This window comes from Myxine glutinosa, chromosome 1, assembly GCF_964187855.1.
Source record: "Myxine glutinosa chromosome 1, kmMyxGlut1.1, whole genome shotgun sequence".
Classification (NCBI taxonomy): Eukaryota; Metazoa; Chordata; class Myxini; order Myxiniformes; family Myxinidae; genus Myxine; species Myxine glutinosa.
The window spans coordinates 391,520,323-391,537,897 of record NC_136261.1 but is presented as its reverse complement, the minus strand read 5'-3'; the positions used below and the strand labels follow the sequence as shown (position 1 = coordinate 391,537,897).

The 17,575-nt window shown below is 36.2% G+C and overlaps 1 protein-coding gene and 1 long non-coding RNA gene across 4 annotated transcripts in view; one reads left to right on the top strand and one right to left on the bottom strand.

Moving 5' to 3' along the window:
- LOC137416573 (uncharacterized) overlaps nucleotides 1-17,575 on the top strand; it is a 471,916-nt gene that overhangs the window by 344,585 nt on the left and 109,756 nt on the right. The gene's annotated exons all lie outside the window — the stretch shown is intronic.
- LOC137416494 (uncharacterized) overlaps nucleotides 1-17,575 on the bottom strand; it is a 78,942-nt gene that overhangs the window by 2,171 nt on the left and 59,196 nt on the right. For all 3 annotated transcript variants that reach the window (XM_068102105.2, XM_068102113.2, XM_078770288.1), the window contains 3 exons: nucleotides 8,666-8,815; nucleotides 6,982-7,080; nucleotides 418-601 (listed from right to left, as the gene is read on the bottom strand). In XM_068102105.2, the coding sequence (XP_067958206.2) occupies nucleotides 418-601; nucleotides 6,982-7,080; nucleotides 8,666-8,815 (433 nt within the window). The remainder of the gene's footprint in view (nucleotides 1-417; nucleotides 602-6,981; nucleotides 7,081-8,665; nucleotides 8,816-17,575) is intronic.

The following is a 17,575-nucleotide window of genomic DNA, read 5'->3' as shown; positions in this document are numbered from 1 at the left end:
TGGTTGGGTTTGTATTAGCAGGTACAATGGTCTGGGTGGCAGACAGGATTTTCGATTCTTTGCTGGATATGCAGTGTTACTGTGAGACATAGTCTTTTGCTGATACTCACCATCACAGCCAGGAGGTACCATTTTCATATATATACATGTATATTGTGCGCGCGCGTGTGCACACACACACACACACACACACACACACACACACACACACACACACACACACACACACACACACACACACTTTTTCCCCCACAATTCCTGCCCTAAGCTCACGTATACCATGTCCCAAAGAAACAAAATGCAAAAGCGTCAGCCCTCAAGGGGGTCGCTATTCCCCTTAGCTGGGTATGCAGATTAGTAGTAGTAGTAGCTCCCTTGCAGTGTCATCCCAAAGTTAGAAAATTCCAGAAAAATTACCGATCCTTTAAATTTCTCCATTTCTTGTCCACCTCCTGAAGACTGAAGACAGTGCCACCCTCCTTGTTGAGCTTCTTGGCGATTTTCTGCCATACATCCTTCCTCCTAATTCGGTTGTTTTCAAAGGAGGCCTTATTCTCTTCGTACAGATGAATGAGGGCGTTCACCTTCGTGCGACTCCAATCTGAGCAACGAAACAAGAAAAGATACAAATTACAACTCGAGAGTTCATAGATCACGATACCCTGTGCAGGGTTTAAGTAGTATATATACGTCAATTGTAATAAAACAATGATTTTAAAGATCGTTTAAAAATCCGAAAGTAAATAATGGTACTAAAGCTGTCTTATACACCACCGTTATACACTGTAATAAGACAAAGTTAAGTCACAGTTTAGGAGATGGAAGCTTTATTGAGCGTCTTGGAATGCAGCGTCAATCAGCATCATACATAGCCATATAGGCGGCCTCTTGTTTACCCCAATTCTGTACCCATTCATATGCCATGCCCTCTCGTGCTATATACAGTCCTTTCAGAAAGTATTCACACCCCTTGACCTTTTTACATTTTGTTGTTACAGTCTGAATTTAAAATGGGTTAAATTGAGATTTTTGTCACTGATCTACACAAAAATACCCCATAATGCCAAAGTAAAAACATGTTTTTTGAATTTTTTGTAAATTAATTGAAAATGAAATACAGAAATATCTAATTTACATAAGTATTTAGCCCCTAGTCAATACTTCATAGAAGTGCCTTTGGCAGTGATTACAGCTTCGAGTCTTCTTGGGTATATCTGTATCAGCTTTGTGCATCTGGATTTGGGGAGTTTCTCCCATTCTTCCTTGCAGATTTGCTCAAGCTCTGTCAAGTTCGATGGGGAGCGTCGGTGAACAGAAATCTTCAGGTCTTTCCACAGATTCTCAATGGGATTCAAGTCTGGGATTTGGCTGGCCACTCAAGGACTTTCACATTCTTGTTCTGAAGCAATTCCAGTGTTGCTTTGGCTGTGTGCTTGGGGTCATTGTCCTGTCGGAACATAAATCTTCGCTGCAGTCTTAGGTCATTTGCACTCTGAAGCAGGTTTGACTCAAGGATTTGTCTGTATTTGGCTGCATTCATTGATCCCTCTATCCTTACAAGTCTCCCAGTCCCTGCTGCTGAAAAGCATCCCCATATCATGATGCTACCATCACCATGCATCATGGAAGGGATGGTGTTTGATGGGTGATGAGCTGTGCTCGGTTTCTGCCAGACATAGAGCTTTTCATTCAGACCAAATAGTTCAGTTTTCATCTCATCAGACCACAGAATATTTTGCATCATGCTCCGAGTCCTTAATGTGCCTTTTACAAACTCCAAGCATGCTGTCATGTGCATTTTTCTCAGGATTGGCTTCCGTCTGGACACTCTCCCATAAAGCCTACATTTGTGAAGTGCTGCCGCAACTGTTGTCCTGATGTTAGGTCCTCCCAACTCAACCAATGAACTCTTTAGTTCTGTCAGAGTTGTCATTGGGTTATTGGTCACCTTCCTGACCAATGTCCTTCTTGTCTGGTTGCTCAGTTTTGTTGGACCGCCAGCTCTAGGAAGAGTCTGGGAAGTTCCATATTCTTTCCATTTCCTAATGATGGAGCTCAATGTGCTCTTGGGAACTTTCAACACTCTAGAAATTGTTTTATACCCTTCCCCAGTTCTATGCATCCTCACAATTACATCTTGAAGTTCTATGGGCAGTTCCTTGGACTTCATGGTAGAGTTTCTGCTCTGACATGCACTGTCAACTGTGGGACATTATATAGAAAGGTGTGTTTCTTTCTAAAACATGTCCAATCAATTGGATTGACCACAGAGGAACTCCAATGAAGTTGTAGGGACATCTCAAGGGTGAACAAAGGAAATTGGATGCACCTGAGCTCAATTTGGAGTGTCATAGCAAAGGGACTGAATACTTATTGGCCAAAGACATTTCAGATTTTAACATCTTACTATAATTCACCAAATGTCTGTCTGTCTGTCTGTCCGTCCGTTCGAAGGTACCGCGAAAATGGCTGAACCGATCGCAACGATATTTTGGGTGGGTAATCCTGGGATCTCCTGGAGTAAAATAGGCTATATTGTTTTTCCAATTTCTGCTTTGGCCTCCAGCATTTTCAGATTTGGACTCCCGCATAACGTTATTTTCCCAGGTGCCGCACAAACAGCTGCATCGATCGGACTCGGTGACCTCGGACAAAGACCTTTTATGAGGACATGGATTGAATCCCTGCTTGAGAGAATGCCAAACCCCTCCCCGCCATCACAGCCATCTCTCCAACTCACAATCCCATGAGATATGCGGAAAGGACGACCCAAAACCAATTATCTTCTTTTTGATTCGTATATAAACATCATTAAAAGTAAATAATGACCTCGGGCCAAAGTTCAAACGATGTGAGTTTAATCTCTACATGAGAGATTTCCACATCGCTATTTGGGCGGTGTATAAGCCAACAGATCGCTGTCTCCATCGATCTTGCCAAGGCAGTAACACCTATTGGCTCAAAATCCTTTTAACTGTTGACTTGGTAGTTTTTACAATGAAGGAAACATTAACAATGTTGTTAAAAGTTTATTTTGTGATTAATTTGTGATTGGAGATATGTTGTTTGGAATTAAAAAAGAGATATCGAGTTCAAGTAAATGACGACATGCCGTGATGGTTTCTACCTTTTAAACGTGAACTTCATGGATCGCCAAATGCAGATTCGCCATGGACCCACGATCAATGTTTCTATACGTGAACGTACCCGTTTGTTTGCAAACGGGTATGTTTTTCATGGAAGTCCTTCACGAACCTGCTGTCCATGTCTGATGTGCGACTGAAGATGCTACAGGAATGTGGAATTTATTGGTTTCATGCTTTAGCATTCGCCATATCTGCATTGCCTGTTTGCTTCTGGCCTCCCACCCATGCGTAGCACGGGTATCTCACTAGTTTTATTAATTTGTAAAAAAAAAAAATTCCACTTTGACATTATTGGGTATTACATGTAGATCAGTGACAAAAATCTCTATTTAATCCATTAAAGAGGTTCAAAGGCATACAAATAAATTAATTCCCAGTTTTACCGAGTGTCCATTACATCACCCGCTCTAACACGTTACATCAGTCCTTCGTGCCTGTTGTTTTTGTCGTTTATAACGTCTTTAAAAATAGTAAGTTCCCTGTTTGGAATGATTTTCAATTTTATTTGACTGCCAGGTAGATAGAGTAAAAGTATTATCTCACTCCTCTCTGCGCATGCGTGATTGGGCCAATTCAAAGCCAAAGTACGGAAAAACGGCAAACTTGCCTTCCTATTCATGTTCCGATTCATGTTCAAAATGTAACATTTGATTAAATAAGTTGTTCCTTGATCATAAACTGTTGATCATAAAAAAGACAGATGGACGGACAGACCTGACCAAATGCTTAACCCCACTTTTCGCTTCGCAAAATTATTAAAACTCGAGCGAAGTCGATGGTGCGACATTGCAAATCACCACGTTTCCCACTTATAGCAAAGATAAAAGATGGCAAAATGTTGCCTGTTTGCTACCAGGAATGACCCAATATCCCCCCCAAAAAATTGAGTTAAAAATTATTTTCTTTTGAGCCCTGTGACCTGAAGTCCCCCTCCCCCATAGGGAATTGACAGCCTGTCAAATCCAAAAAATCGTTATATATTTCATACGTACCCAAATGTTGATTGCATTTAAAAAGCCTCATTTAAAAAAGTATTAAAATGTGCCCATAATTGTATTTTTTGGTATTTTACATTTGGACCCGACCAATGATCCAAGGGGGCGGGGCCAACATGATACTGCTCTCTCAACCTTCTTGTCGTATGGTGATCATATCTCCTATGTTTGGTGAATTTCTGCACCAAATGTTAAGGAGGAGATAGTGTGATGGACGGACAGAAACACTGATGGACAGTCTACATTGGACAAAATGTTATCTGTATCCCATCTATAGTGGTTCCCATCGAGAGCAAAGTTGAAAGATGGCCAAAGGTTCCACCAGGAATGATCCAATATAAAAATTTGAGTTAAAAAAAGCTTCTGTTTGACCCTTGCAACTCCAAGCCCAACTGCGGCCTGAACCAGGGGTCAAATCCCTCCCCCCCCCCCCCCCCCCCCCCCAAATTCCCCTTCTAAGGCCATTTTCCCTGCTAGAGCGGGGGTTAACCTTGCCGGGCCCCATGACGATCATTATGGTTCCCTTTTTGAGGCAGTGTTTTATGGCCAGATGCCCTTCCTGATGCCAACCTTTTAGTCACCTCTTATGACATGCAGGAATACGGTTTTTTGGGGGGGGGGGTTTTGTTGTTTTTTTGTATACATTAATCGAGGCTCGTGAAAGAGCTAACATTTATCACACAAACAAATCAAACAGACAAACAAACAAAGTGCATAAAATGGGGAGCGGTAGACAAGATGGGGAGAGAAGGGGAAGCACATAAACACAACATTTGTGAGGGACATCGGGAATGTGTGGGAGGGAGAGGGCTTGGGGGGAGGCGGCGCGGGAATGGGGGGGGGGAGGGGTTCGGAGACGTATAAACACAAGGACACCAAGGACTTCCAGGAAAGAAGTTGGTATTTCAAAAAAGAGGATTTGGGGTGAAATTAGCGGGGGTAGAACAGATTAAGGTTTTGGATGGGGGAAGATAGGAGATGGTGGTGAACAGCTATTTTAAAGACCTGGAGGGAGGAGTGGGATTGAAGGGAGTGGGGGAGTTTGTTCCAGAGGCGGGAGAAAAGAGGAATGGAAGAGTGAAGGTGAGCAGAGAGTCTTGATTTTGGCAGTTTAACCATAAGAGGGTTGCAGGCAGATCTTGTGCGACCTGTAGGAATATTTGGGGGACAGAGCCCAGACAGAGCTGGAGCAGCAAGGCCGGAGAGGAGTCGGTAGAAGACAGAAAGACCACCAACCTGTCTGCGGTGAGTGAGTGAAAGGCCCTCGGAGGTAGCTTCATCACGGGAGATTCCAATGATTCTGAACGCTTTGGTTTCAACAGCGTGAAGACGAGCTAGGTGTGAGGCAGGAGCACCAGCCCAGAGGGGAGAGCAATATTCCATTGAGCTGCAGATGTAAGCCTTGTATGTGGTGAGGAGCTCAGGTGTGCCAAGGAAAGACTTCGCACGACGGAGGATGCCCAGTCGGCGACTGGCTTTGGAGGCCAGATTTGAAATGTGGTTTTCCCAGGAAAGATCATGGCAGATAGTGAGACCCAAAAGCTTGAGTGACAGAACTTCTTGGAGAGGATTATTCAGGAAGTGGATGGGAGGGTTGTCCAGTCGGTCTTTTTGGAGAGACATCGTAAGAGTGTGAGATTTGTCAGGATTGAAAGACATGTTCCACTTGTTTGCCCAGTCAGTGATTTTGTCCAGGTCTGCAGAGAGTGAGGAGGCTGCAGACTGCCGATCTGAGGGATGAGGAATGGAGCGGCAGAGAGTGGAGTCATCAGCAAAGAGATAGAGAGGATTTTCAAGAGAGTCAGAGAGATCATTGATGAAGACCAGAAAAAGCACAGGGCCCAGAACACTGCCTTGGGGAACTCCAGCCTGAACAGGAAGAGGAGATGAGAGAAACCCATTCAGGGCCACACGTTGACTACGACTAGAGAGGACGTCCGCCAGCCATGCGTGGAGATTTCCATGGATACCAAAGGAGGAGAGTTTGGTGAGCAGAGCGGGGTGCCAGACCGTATCGAAGGCACGTGATATATCGAGGGGGAAAAAAAACAAAAAAACCTTTAGAGGCCATTTTTCCCCGCAAAGCGGGGGTTGGCCTTTTTCGGGCACCGTGGTTGTTGTTGTTTTTTGGTCCCCTTTTTGAAGCAATATTTTACGGCCAGATGCCCTTCCTGCCGCCAACCCTGTTTGTCGCCTTTTACGACAAACAGGGACTTACCAGTGAGCTGGTACTCAATTAGCCGACCTCGGAAGGATGACAGGCTGAGTCAACCCCCCTGGCATTAATTCAGCGATCGACCGGGATTCGAACCCAGGATCCTAGGATATATCGAGGGAGACAGCTCTAATTTCCTGTTTGGCATTGAGGACCTCCATCCATTGTTGAGACAGCAGAAGCAGCATGTCCAGAGTCGAGTGACCTGGTCTGAAACCAGAATAGGTGTCCCTATTCTAAACCGGGGCACACACCGGCACATTCATCCCAGAAAGCTGGTACTCGATTTGCCGACCTCGGAAGGATGACAGGCTGAGTCAAGCCCCCTGGTGTTAATTCAACGATCGACCGGGATTCGAACTCAGGATCCTAGGATCCCAAGCCAGCACCCAAACCGCTAATCCAACACCAGGCATATGGTCAAATCCAAAAAATGGTTACATATTCCATGCGTCCCTCAATGTTGATTGCATGTACAAAGTTTCATTAAAAACTTGTATAAAGTATAAAGTTTCATTAAAAAACGTTTATAAATGTGCCTGCAATTGCACTTTTAGCATTTGAACCCTGCACGTTTTTGATCATGCAAAGGAAGATCAGTTGGTGGCCATCCATATATACATACTCTTTTTGACATCGTCCTCTGGAGCGACATCTTCATTCGGAATGCCTTCTCTTGTGGTCATGCTTGGGGATGAAGCTGGTCGGACTCCTTCTCTCGTTCCTGCATAACTCATAAATAAAATAGAATTCCATTCAACAATGAAAGGGTTTCAGATGAAGGATGTGTAAACCAAAAAATAAGAAGACGTCATGCAGAGCACAATACTTGCAACATCCACCTCCCCCTCCCCCCCCCCCCCCCCAAAACCAGGGGCCCCAAAGGTTGCCATTTATCCATCAAAATGTCCTTTTCATCAAGATTAAATTTGACGATTATGATCACGGCTCAGGTTAACAGGATGGAAAGTGATGATTTTTCAGATGGAAATTGATGATTTTAGAAGATTGACCTTGAGTTGACCTTTTATGTTTTGACATCAAAAATAGTTGGTTTCCCAATTTAGTGACTCGATATACAAACACAGTTCAATTTTTACAAGTCAATCGGATGAAAAGAGACGGTTTTTCAGATGAAAAATAATGATTTGGAAGTTTGACCTTGACTTGACTTTTTGACCTAAAAATACTTGGTTTCCCAATTTAGTGAGTCAATATACAAACACTGTTCAATTTTGAAGTCAATCGGATGAAAAATGGCAATTTTTGAAATTCGACCTACAGATGACCTGTGACCTCAACATTAATAGGCTTCTCAATTGTGACGACCTCTACAACTTGGTGACGATCGGTTTAGAATTGTGACCTGTTGGCCGGTGACAAACAAACAAACAGACAGACAGACAGAATAATGAAAAATCACTCATAGAGCGACACTTGGCAAAACAGAACAAAGTAGAATGGCACTCAGTAGAGCATTCTTTTGACCTCAAAAATAGTTGGTGGTTGAATTCCGTGACCTGATATGCAAATCGTCTTCAAAGTTTAAGTTAACCGGATGAAAATTGACAATTTTAGAAATTTGGCCTATGTTGACCTTATGTTGACCTCAAAAATAGTTGGTGGTTGGTTTCAGTAAGCTGATATGAAAATCCTATTCAGATTTCAAGTCAATCGGATGAAAATTGAGGATTTTAGAAATTCGAAAAACTGGTTGACCTTTGGCCTATGTTGACCCCTTCGCCTATGTTGACCTCAAAAATAGTTGGTGGTTGAATTCAGTTCGCCTATATGTAAATACTATTCACATTTCAAGTTAATCGGATGAAAATTGAGGATTTTAGAAATTTACAAAAAGTGATTGACCTTTGGCCTATGTTGACCTTTTGGCCTAAGCTGATCTCAAAAAGGGTAGTTGGTTTAATTCAGTTAGCCAATATGTAAATGCCATTCAAATTTCAAGTCAATCGGATTAAAATTGAGAATTCTAAAAATTTGAAAAAAGTGGTTGACCTTTGGCCTATGTTTGACTTTTGACCTCAAAAATACATAGGATTTTGTCGGACCACGAACTCTAGCATTTGGTGAAGTTTCGTGAAGATCAGTTTAGAATTGTGACCTGTAGGCAAATATAAGTGAGTGGACAGACAAACACACAAGCAAACAAACCGGAGTGATCAACACTCTTGGAATATTTTTGAATTTTCCCAAGTAACAAACACAACCGACCAATATACTTGAAATATCTTCGATTTTCAAATAATAAGTATGTATCGTACAAATGCAAAAGCAAATGAGTGTTGACTTGCCATTGACTTTCGGATAACGTTTGTACAGGTCAGGACAAACTGGGTGCACCCGCAAAATGACCTCAGCCACAGCGTCGTCAATGAGGACTTGGAGGTGGTGTTCTCTCCTTTGTTCTTCAAACATTCTAATCGAATTGTATATGCACAACCCTGTGATTAAAAGAAAAAAACGCATTTCAAATGATTATAACTATAACCATGATACTGTATAAAAGTATAACACCTATTACGACCCAATAATGGTACTGCTCTCGCACCTTCTTGCCATATTGTGATCATAACTACCAAGTGTGACGAATTTCTGCACAACGATTTAGGTGGAGATAGTGTGACAGACGGACGGACGGACAGAACTGATTTTTTTTTTTTTTGGAATGGTGAAGATATTTGGTATTTATTGAAATAAAAGAGAATAAAGGTGTATGATGAAAAGTGTATGATGAAAAGTGCATGATGAAAAGTGTATGATGAAAAGTGAATGATGAAAAGTGTATGATGGAAAGTGTATGATGAAAAGTGTATGATGAAAAGTTTATGATGAAAAGTGTATGATGAAAAGTGTATGATGAAAAGTGTATGATGAAAAGTGTATGATGGAAAGTTTATGATGAAAAGTGTATGATGGAAAGTGTATGATGAAAAGTGTATGATGGAAAGTGTATGATGAAAAGTGTATGATGAAAAGTGTATGATGAAAAGTGTATGATGAAAAGTGTATGATGAAAAGTGTATGATGAAAAGTGAATGATGAAAAGTGTATGATGGAAAGTGTATGATGAAAAGTGTATGATGAAAAGTGTATGATGAAAAGTGTATGATGGAATGTGTATGATGAAAAGTGTATGATGAAAAGTTTATGATGAAAAGTGTATGATGAAAAGTGTATGATGAAAAGTGAATGATGAAAAGTGTATGATGGAAAGTGTATGATGAAAAGTGTATGATGAAAAGTTTATGATGAAAAGTGTATGATGAAAAGTGTATGATGAAAAGTGTATGATGAAAAGTGTATGATGAAAAGTGTGTGATGAAAAGTGTATGATGAAAAGTGTATGATGGAAAGTGTATGATGAAAAGTGTATGATGAAAAGTGTATGATGAAAAGTGTATGATGAAAAGTGTATGATGAAAAGTGTATGATGAAAAGTGTATGATGAAAAGTGTATGATGAAAAGTGAATGATGAAAAGTGTATGATGAAAAGTGTATGATGAAAAGTGTATGATGAAAAGTGTATGATGAAAAGTGAATGATGAAAAGTGTATGATGGAAAGTGTATGATGGAAAGTGTATGATGAAAAGTTTATGATGAAAAGTGTATGATGAAAAGTGTATGATGAAAAGTGTATGATGAAAAGTGTATGATGAAAAGTGTATGATGAAAAGTGTATGATGAAGAGTATGTGATGAAAAGTGTATGATGAAAAGTGTATGATGAAAAGTGTATGATGAAGAGTGTGTGATGAAAAGTGTATGATGAAAAGTGTATGATGGAAAGTGTATGATGGAAAGTGTATGATGAAAAGTGTATGATGAAAAGTGTATGATGAAAAGTGTATGATGAAAAGTTTATGATGAAAAGTGTATGATGAAGAGTGTGTGATGAAAAGTGTATGATGGAAAGTGTATGATGAAAAGTGTATGATGAAAAGTTTATGATGAAAAGTGTATGATGAAGAGTGTGTGATGAAAAGTGTATGATGGAAAGTGTACGATGAAAAGTGTACGATGAAAAGTTTATGATGAAAAGTGTATGATGAAAAGTGTGTGATGAAAAGTGAATGATGAAAAGTGTATGATGGAAAGTGTATGATGAAAAGTTTATGATGAAAAGTGCATGATGAAAAGTGTATGATGGAAAGTGTATGATGAAAAGTGTATGATGAAAAGTGTATGATGGAAAGTGTATGATGAAAAGTTTATGATGAAAAGTGTATGATGAAAAGTGTATGATGAAAAGTGTATGATGAAAAGTGTATGATGAAAAGTGTATGATGAAAAGTGTGTGATGAAAAGTGTATGATGAAAAGTGTATGATGGAAAGTGTATGATGGAAAGTGTATGATGAAAAGTGTATGATGAAAAGTGTATGATGAAAAGTGTATGATGAAAAGTGTATGATGAAAAGTGAATGATGAAAAGTGTATGATGAAAAGTGTATGATGAAAAGTGTATGATGAAAAGTGTATGATGAAAAGTGTATGATGAAAAGTGTATGATGAAAAGTGTATGATGAAAAGTGTATGATGAAAAGTGAATGATGAAAAGTGTATGATGAAAAGTGTATGATGAAAAGTGTATGATGAAAAGTGAATGATGAAAAGTGTATGATGAAAAGTGTATGATGAAAAGTGTATGATGAAAAGTGTATGATGAAAAGTTTATGATGAAAAGTGTATGATGAAAAGTGTGTGATGAAAAGTGAATGATGAAAAGTTTATGATGAAAAGTGAATGATGAAAAGTGTATTATGAAAAGTGTATTATGAAAAGTGTATGATGAAAAGTGTGTGATGAAAAGTGTACGATGAAAAGTTTATGATTAAAAGTGTATGATGAAAAGTGTATGATGAAAAGTGTGTGATGAAAAGTGTATGATGGAAAGTGTATGATGAAAAGTGTATGATGAAAAGTTTATGATGAAAAGTGTGTGATGAAAAGTGTATGATGGAAAGTGTATGATGAAAAGTTTATGATTAAAAGTGTATGATGAAAAGTGTATGATGAAAAGTGTGTGATGAAAAGTGTATGATGGAAAGTGTATGATGAAAAGTGAATGATGAAAAGTGTATGATGAAAAGTGTGTGATGAAAAGTGTGTGATGGAAAGTGTACGATGAAAAGTGTATGATGAAAAGTTTATGATTAAAAGTGTATGATGAAAAGTGTGTGATGAAAAGTGTATGATGGAAAGTGTACAATGAAAAGTGTATGATGAAAAGTTTATGATTAAAAGTGTATGATGAAAAGTGTATGATGAAAAGTGTGTGATGAAAAGTGTATGATGGAAAGTGTATGATGAAAAGTGTATGATGAAAAGTGTATGATGAAAAGTGTGTGATGAAAAGTGTATGATGGAAAGTGTATGATGAAAAGTGTATGATGAAAAGTGTGTGATGAAAAGTGAATGATGAAAAGTTTATGATGAAAAGTGAATGATGAAAAGTGTATTATGAAAAGTGTATTATGAAAAGTGTATGATGAAAAGTGTGTGATGAAAAGTGTATGATGAAAAGTGTATGATGAAAAGTGTATGATGAAAAGTGTATGATGAAAAGTGTGTGATGAAAAGTGTGTGATGAAAAGTGTATGATGAAAAGTGTATGATGAAAAGTGTATGATGAAAAGTGTATGATGAAAAGTGTATGATGAAAAGTGTATGATGAAAAGTGTATGATGAAAAGTGTATGATGAAAAGTGTATGATGAAAAGTTTATGATGAAAAGTGTACGATGAAAAGTGTATGATGAAAAGCGTATGATGAAAAGTGTATGATGAAAAGTGTATGATGAAAAGTGTATGATGAAAAGTTTATGATGAAAAGTGTATGATGAAAAGTGTATGATAAAAAGTGTATGATAAAAAGTGTATGATGAAAAGTGTATGATGAAAAGTGTATGATGAAAAGTGTATGATGAAAAGTGTATGATGAAAAGTGTATGATGAAAAGTTTATGATGAAAAGTGTATGATGAAAAGTGTATGATGGAAAGTGTATGATGAAAAGTTTATGATGAAAAGTGTATGATGAAAAGTGTATGATGAAAAGTGTATGATGAAAAGTGTATGATGAAAAGTGTATGATGAAAAGTGTATGATGAAAAGTGTATGATGAAAAGTGTATGATGAAAAGTGTATGATGAAAAGTGTATGATGAAAAGTGTATGATGAAAAGTGTATGATGAAAAGTTTATGATGAAAAGTGTACCATGAAAAGCGTACGATGAAAAGCTTATGATGAAAAGTGTGTGATAAAAAGTGTATGATGAAAAGTTTATGATGAAAAGTGTATGATGAAAAGTGTATGATAAAAAGTGTATGATGAAAAGTGTATGATGAAAAGTGTATGATGAAATGTGTATGATGAAAAGTGTATGATGAAAAGTGTATGATGAAAAGTGTATGATGAAAAGTGTATGATGAAAAGTGAATGATGAAAAGTGTATGATGAAAAGTGTATGATGAAAAGTGTATGATGAAAAGTGTATGATGAAAAGTGAATGATGAAAAGTGTATGATGGAAAGTGTATGATGAAAAGTGTATGATGAAAAGTTTATGATGAAAAGTGTATGATGAAAAGTGTATGATGAAAAGTGTATGATGAAAAGTGTATGATGAAAAGTGTGTGATGAAAAGTGTATGATGAAAAGTGTATGATGGAAAGTGTATGATGAAAAGTGTATGATGAAAAGTGTATGATGAAAAGTGTATGATGAAAAGTGTATGATGAAAAGTGTATGATGAAAAGTGTATGATGAAAAGTGTATGATGAAAAGTGAATGATGAAAAGTGTATGATGAAAAGTGTATGATGAAAAGTGTATGATGAAAAGTGTATGATGAAAAGTGAATGATGAAAAGTGTATGATGGAAAGTGTATGATGGAAAGTGTATGATGAAAAGTTTATGATGAAAAGTGTATGATGAAAAGTGTATGATGAAAAGTGTATGATGAAAAGTGTATGATGAAAAGTGTATGATGAAAAGTGTATGATGAAGAGTATGTGATGAAAAGTGTATGATGAAAAGTGTATGATGAAAAGTGTATGATGAAGAGTGTGTGATGAAAAGTGTATGATGAAAAGTGTATGATGGAAAGTGTATGATGGAAAGTGTATGATGAAAAGTGTATGATGAAAAGTGTATGATGAAAAGTGTATGATGAAAAGTTTATGATGAAAAGTGTATGATGAAGAGTGTGTGATGAAAAGTGTATGATGGAAAGTGTATGATGAAAAGTGTATGATGAAAAGTTTATGATGAAAAGTGTATGATGAAGAGTGTGTGATGAAAAGTGTATGATGGAAAGTGTACGATGAAAAGTGTACGATGAAAAGTTTATGATGAAAAGTGTATGATGAAAAGTGTGTGATGAAAAGTGAATGATGAAAAGTGTATGATGGAAAGTGTATGATGAAAAGTTTATGATGAAAAGTGCATGATGAAAAGTGTATGATGGAAAGTGTATGATGAAAAGTGTATGATGAAAAGTGTATGATGGAAAGTGTATGATGAAAAGTTTATGATGAAAAGTGTATGATGAAAAGTGTATGATGAAAAGTGTATGATGAAAAGTGTATGATGAAAAGTGTGTGATGAAAAGTGTATGATGAAAAGTGTATGATGGAAAGTGTATGATGGAAAGTGTATGATGAAAAGTGTATGATGAAAAGTGTATGATGAAAAGTGTATGATGAAAAGTGTATGATGAAAAGTGAATGATGAAAAGTGTATGATGAAAAGTGTATGATGAAAAGTGTATGATGAAAAGTGTATGATGAAAAGTGTATGATGAAAAGTGTATGATGAAAAGTGTATGATGAAAAGTGTATGATGAAAAGTGAATGATGAAAAGTGTATGATGAAAAGTGTATGATGAAAAGTGTATGATGAAAAGTGAATGATGAAAAGTGTATGATGAAAAGTGTATGATGAAAAGTGTATGATGAAAAGTGTATGATGAAAAGTTTATGATGAAAAGTGTATGATGAAAAGTGTGTGATGAAAAGTGAATGATGAAAAGTTTATGATGAAAAGTGAATGATGAAAAGTGTATTATGAAAAGTGTATTATGAAAAGTGTATGATGAAAAGTGTGTGATGAAAAGTGTACGATGAAAAGTTTATGATTAAAAGTGTATGATGAAAAGTGTATGATGAAAAGTGTGTGATGAAAAGTGTATGATGGAAAGTGTATGATGAAAAGTGTATGATGAAAAGTTTATGATGAAAAGTGTGTGATGAAAAGTGTATGATGGAAAGTGTATGATGAAAAGTTTATGATTAAAAGTGTATGATGAAAAGTGTATGATGAAAAGTGTGTGATGAAAAGTGTATGATGGAAAGTGTATGATGAAAAGTGTATGATGAAAAGTGTATGATGAAAAGTGTGTGATGAAAAGTGTGTGATGGAAAGTGTATGATGAAAAGTGTATGATGAAAAGTTTATGATTAAAAGTGTATGATGAAAAGTGTGTGATGAAAAGTGTATGATGGAAAGTGTACAATGAAAAGTGTATGATGAAAAGTTTATGATTAAAAGTGTATGATGAAAAGTGTATGATGAAAAGTGTGTGATGAAAAGTGTATGATGGAAAGTGTATGATGAAAAGTGTATGATGAAAAGTGTATGATGAAAAGTGTGTGATGAAAAGTGTATGATGGAAAGTGTATGATGAAAAGTGTATGATGAAAAGTGTGTGATGAAAAGTGAATGATGAAAAGTTTATGATGAAAAGTGAATGATGAAAAGTGTATTATGAAAAGTGTATTATGAAAAGTGTATGATGAAAAGTGTGTGATGAAAAGTGTATGATGGAAAGTGTATGATGAAAAGTGTATGATGAAAAGTTTATGATGAAAAGTGTGTGATGAAAAGTGTATGATGGAAAGTGTATGATGAAAAGTTTATGATTAAAAGTGTATGATGAAAAGTGTATGATGAAAAGTGTGTGATGAAAAGTGTATGATGGAAAGTGTATGATGAAAAGTGTATGATGAAAAGTGTATGATGAAAAGTGTGTGATGAAAAGTGTGTGATGGAAAGTGTACGATGAAAAGTGTATGATGAAAAGTTTATGATTAAAAGTGTATGATGAAAAGTGTGTGATGAAAAGTGTATGATGGAAAGTGTACAATGAAAAGTGTATGATGAAAAGTTTATGATTAAAAGTGTATGATGAAAAGTGTATGATGAAAAGTGTGTGATGAAAAGTGTATGATGGAAAGTGTATGATGAAAAGTGTATGATGAAAAGTGTATGATGAAAAGTGTGTGATGAAAAGTGTATGATGGAAAGTGTATGATGAAAAGTGTATGATGAAAAGTGTGTGATGAAAAGTGAATGATGAAAAGTTTATGATGAAAAGTGAATGATGAAAAGTGTATTATGAAAAGTGTATTATGAAAAGTGTATGATGAAAAGTGTGTGATGAAAAGTGTATGATGAAAAGTGTATGATGAAAAGTGTATGATGAAAAGTGTATGATGAAAAGTGTGTGATGAAAAGTGTGTGATGAAAAGTGTATGATGAAAAGTGTATGATGAAAAGTGTATGATGAAAAGTGTATGATGAAAAGTGTATGATGAAAAGTGTATGATGAAAAGTGTATGATGAAAAGTGTATGATGAAAAGTGTATGATGAAAAGTTTATGATGAAAAGTGTACGACGAAAAGTGTATGATGAAAAGCGTATGATGAAAAGTGTATGATGAAAAGTGTATGATGAAAAGTGTATGATGAAAAGTTTATGATGAAAAGTGTATGATGAAAAGTGTATGATAAAAAGTGTATGATAAAAAGTGTATGATGAAAAGTGTATGATGAAAAGTGTATGATGAAAAGTGTATGATGAAAAGTGTATGATGAAAAGTGTATGATGAAAAGTTTATGATGAAAAGTGTATGATGAAAAGTGTATGATGGAAAGTGTATGATGAAAAGTTTATGATGAAAAGTGTATGATGAAAAGTGTATGATGAAAAGTGTATGATGAAAAGTGTATGATGAAAAGTGTATGATGAAAAGTGTATGATGAAAAGTGTATGATGAAAAGTGTATGATGAAAAGTGTATGATGAAAAGTGTATGATGAAAAGTGTATGATGAAAAGTGTATGATGAAAAGTTTATGATGAAAAGTGTACCATGAAAAGCGTACGATGAAAAGCTTATGATGAAAAGTGTGTGATAAAAAGTGTATGATGAAAAGTTTATGATGAAAAGTGTATGATGAAAAGTGTATGATAAAAAGTGTATGATGAAAAGTGTATGATGAAAAGTGTATGATGAAATGTGTATGATGAAAAGTGTATGATGAAAAGTTTATGATGAAAAGTGTATGATGAAATGTGTATGATGAAAAGTGTATGATGAAAAGTTTATGATGAAAAGTGTACGATGAAAAGCGTATGATGAAAAGTGTATGATGAAAAGTGTATGATGAAAAGTGAATGATGAAAAGTGTATGATGGAAAGTGTATGATGAAAAGTGTATGATGAAAAGTGTATGATGAAAAGTGTATGATGAAAACTGAATGATGAAAAGTGTATGATGAAAAGTGTATGATGAAAAGTGTATGATGAAAAGTGTATGATGAAAAGTGAATGATGAAAAGTGTATGATGGAAAGTGTATGATGGAAAGTGTATGATGAAAAGTGTATGATGAAAAGTTTATGATGAAAAGTGTATGATGAAAAGTGTATGATGAAAAGTGTATGATGAAAAGTGTATGATGAAAAGTGTATGATGAAGAGTATGTGATGAAAAGTGTGTGATGAAAAGTGTATGATGAAAAGTGTGTGATGAAGAGTGTGTGATGAAAAGTGTATGATGAAAAGTGTATGATGGAAAGTGTATGATGGAAAGTGTATGATGAAAAGTGTATGATGAAAAGTTTATGATGAAAAGTGTATGATGAAGAGTGTGTGATGAAAAGTGTATGATGAAAAGTGTATGATGGAAAGTGTATGATGGAAAGTGTATGATGAAAAGTGTATGATGAAAAGTTTATGATGAAAAGTGTATGATGAAGAGTGTATGATGGAAAGTGTATGATGAAAAGTGTATGATGAAAAGTGTATGATGGAAAGTGTACGATGAAAAGTTTATGATGAAAAGTGTATGATGAAAAGTGTGTGATGAAAAGTGAATGATGAAAAGTGTATGATGGAAAGTGTATGATGAAAAGTGTATGA